The sequence below is a fragment of the Etheostoma spectabile genome, unplaced genomic scaffold, assembly GCF_008692095.1.
Source record: "Etheostoma spectabile isolate EspeVRDwgs_2016 unplaced genomic scaffold, UIUC_Espe_1.0 scaffold351, whole genome shotgun sequence".
NCBI classification, from domain to species: Eukaryota; Metazoa; Chordata; class Actinopteri; order Perciformes; family Percidae; genus Etheostoma; species Etheostoma spectabile.
In genome coordinates this window covers 78,998-81,347 of record NW_022605590.1, presented here as the reverse complement: position 1 = coordinate 81,347, position 2,350 = coordinate 78,998, and the positions used below count along the sequence as shown (strand labels likewise).

The 2,350-nt window shown below is 41.0% G+C and overlaps 1 protein-coding gene across 1 annotated transcript in view; it reads left to right on the top strand.

Annotated features, from left to right (window-relative positions):
• LOC116686301 (A-kinase anchor protein 6) overlaps positions 1–2,350 on the top strand; it is a 123,142-nt gene that overhangs the window by 45,997 nt on the left and 74,795 nt on the right. Inside the window, exons 16-17 of the mRNA XM_032511276.1 lie at positions 483–842; positions 1,757–1,897. Coding sequence (XP_032367167.1) covers positions 483–842; positions 1,757–1,897 — 501 coding nt within the window. The remainder of the gene's footprint in view (positions 1–482; positions 843–1,756; positions 1,898–2,350) is intronic.

Below are 2,350 nucleotides of genomic sequence, written 5' to 3'. Positions count from 1 at the left end.
GTTTTCCTATATCAATGTTCTTTTTAACATTATTATATACATATATTGTTATATAACCTATAACTACCCAATTGTTATTCCCCAAAATAACATGATTGATTCCACACAAGGCTCTTTGGCAAGTACACATCTCTACTTTCATTAATTTTTAGTCTGTGATTATCCATCAACATCCATTCCTTTTAATTTTTTAAAATCAAACATCAGGTATATTTTCCTATAAATGAGGTTTATTGACTATAAATTCCTAAAATTACTGTAAAACTAAAGTTAATGAGTTAGTGTCACGTGGTGTTGAAAACGTCAAAAATGTGACAAACATTGGAAAAAAGCTTTAAAAATGTTGAAAAAGGGACAAAAACGTAAGAAAAACTTAAAAACAATTAAAAGCGTCAAGAAAAGTGTTGATTTTCAATTTTGACGGTAAGACAACACGAGGGTTAAGGGCGGAGCTAACGGGGATCCTATAATTAACTAAACAGGTGATGAACGGGCGTAACCCTCAGAGAAACCGTGTGAGGTCCAGACAACTAGGACGCTCTCAGGGGGGCGAGGTCCCGAGGCCGCCGACCGAACCACGGGGCTCGTCCGAGGCCAGACCGCCCGCCAACGCCCCCCCGCCTCCCCAAAACCCGGGGTCCCGGGAGGAAAAATCCCAACAAATGGAGAGGACCCAGAGGGAGACACATGCACACAGCGAGGGGGACTCTGACTCCTCGTTGCCCTCCCCCGTGAGGGAGCAGTTGCTTTCCTCAGACCTGGACGCCTCCGGAGAGGAGTCAGACCCCCGACCGCATCCTGGCAAGACAGCGGTCTGGATCGTGAAGCGCCAGGGGCAGAAGGTGAGGGCTTGTTTGCTTTGTCAAGGATGGAAGTTTTTTTTGAGAGTTGAGGTTGTAGTACGTGTGTTTTCGTGTGAATTATTGTGAGACAGAGACAGGATGGACAGGGGTACGCAAACGTTGTCTGACTTCAGACAGTGGAAAACAAAAAAGACTCCGATTCATAAATCTGTGCTTGCAGGCCTGCATGCAAATGTCCCATTCATAAATCACACTTATCCTAAAAAATCAGCGCACATTCAAGAGTCTCATATTCTGGCCACAATCATCCGGCAATGGTCAATGCCAGAGGTGGAAACGGTACAAAAATATTCTACTGAGTAAAAGTAAAAAGAAGTTCATTTAAAATTTACAATACTTCAAACAAAACATGCTTAATCCTCGTGTTGTCTTTCAGTCAAAATTGAAAATCAAACCCGTTGTTGACGCTTTTTAGCAACGTTTTGTAACTTTTTCTTACGTTTTTGTCCCTTTTTTCAACACTTTTGATAGTTTGTGACTTTTTGACGTTTTCAACACTACGTAACACTACAGTTATTTTTGGAATTCATGGTCAATAAACCTCATTTATAGGAAATTATACCTAATGTGTGAGTTAGAAAAGCAGAAATTAAGAATTATTGAGACTAAAATTAAATTGTGTTAATTGCGTAGCTGTTGGAAATTACGTCATGGCAGTTTCCGGCCGCGTAGCCATGGTGACCAGCCACGCTGAGGCGGTACCAAATCTGCAATGGAAAACGCGTCGAGTAGAGACGAGGCGAGACGAGTCCAGCTGATACCAGCAGTGGAAAAACGCCATTAAACACTAAAAACATAGAGTCCAGTTGGGAAATGAACCTCTTTAATTGCTTAATTGTTTGATCAGATAATTCAAAATCGTGTGTTTTCTATCCTCCCCTTTCCTTTGGCAGGGGGCCCAGTTTTCATCCAGATCCAGCCCAGACAGGGAGCACTGGTTTGGGTCTGAGGAGTTCATGGCCCTCCCCGATCAGCTGCGTCAGACGGAGATGCTCGCCACGAAGCTGGGGCGTCTGGCTCAGTCCATCCCCCTGGTTAGTCACGCTAACGTCCTTCTTCCAACATCTGCCCAAACTTTACTTTATCTGTACCACCTTTAAATCATTGTTATACTGCTCATCTTAGCCTAACTTATTATATCTATCTGTAAAAATTCTGTCTATAATAATAATAGCCGCCTGTATATATATATATATATATATTCATAGTACATACTCACCTGTAAACTCTGTAAACCATTAGTATGTTATGTTATTTGCACATATCTGTAAAAATTTGCACTTATAGTTATATCCACCAAATTCCTAGCTGTAAATCTTGCTCACAATACTTGTTAACTTTATTTTATATTCATAGGACAAACCCATCTGTAAAACTCTGTTTATAATAGTATTAATTTCTATATTTATTCATTACATAGCCATGTCCTGCCCTTATGGAACCAGTGTATATCCTGCACTTACTGCTATTGACCTTCTGGTCAGACC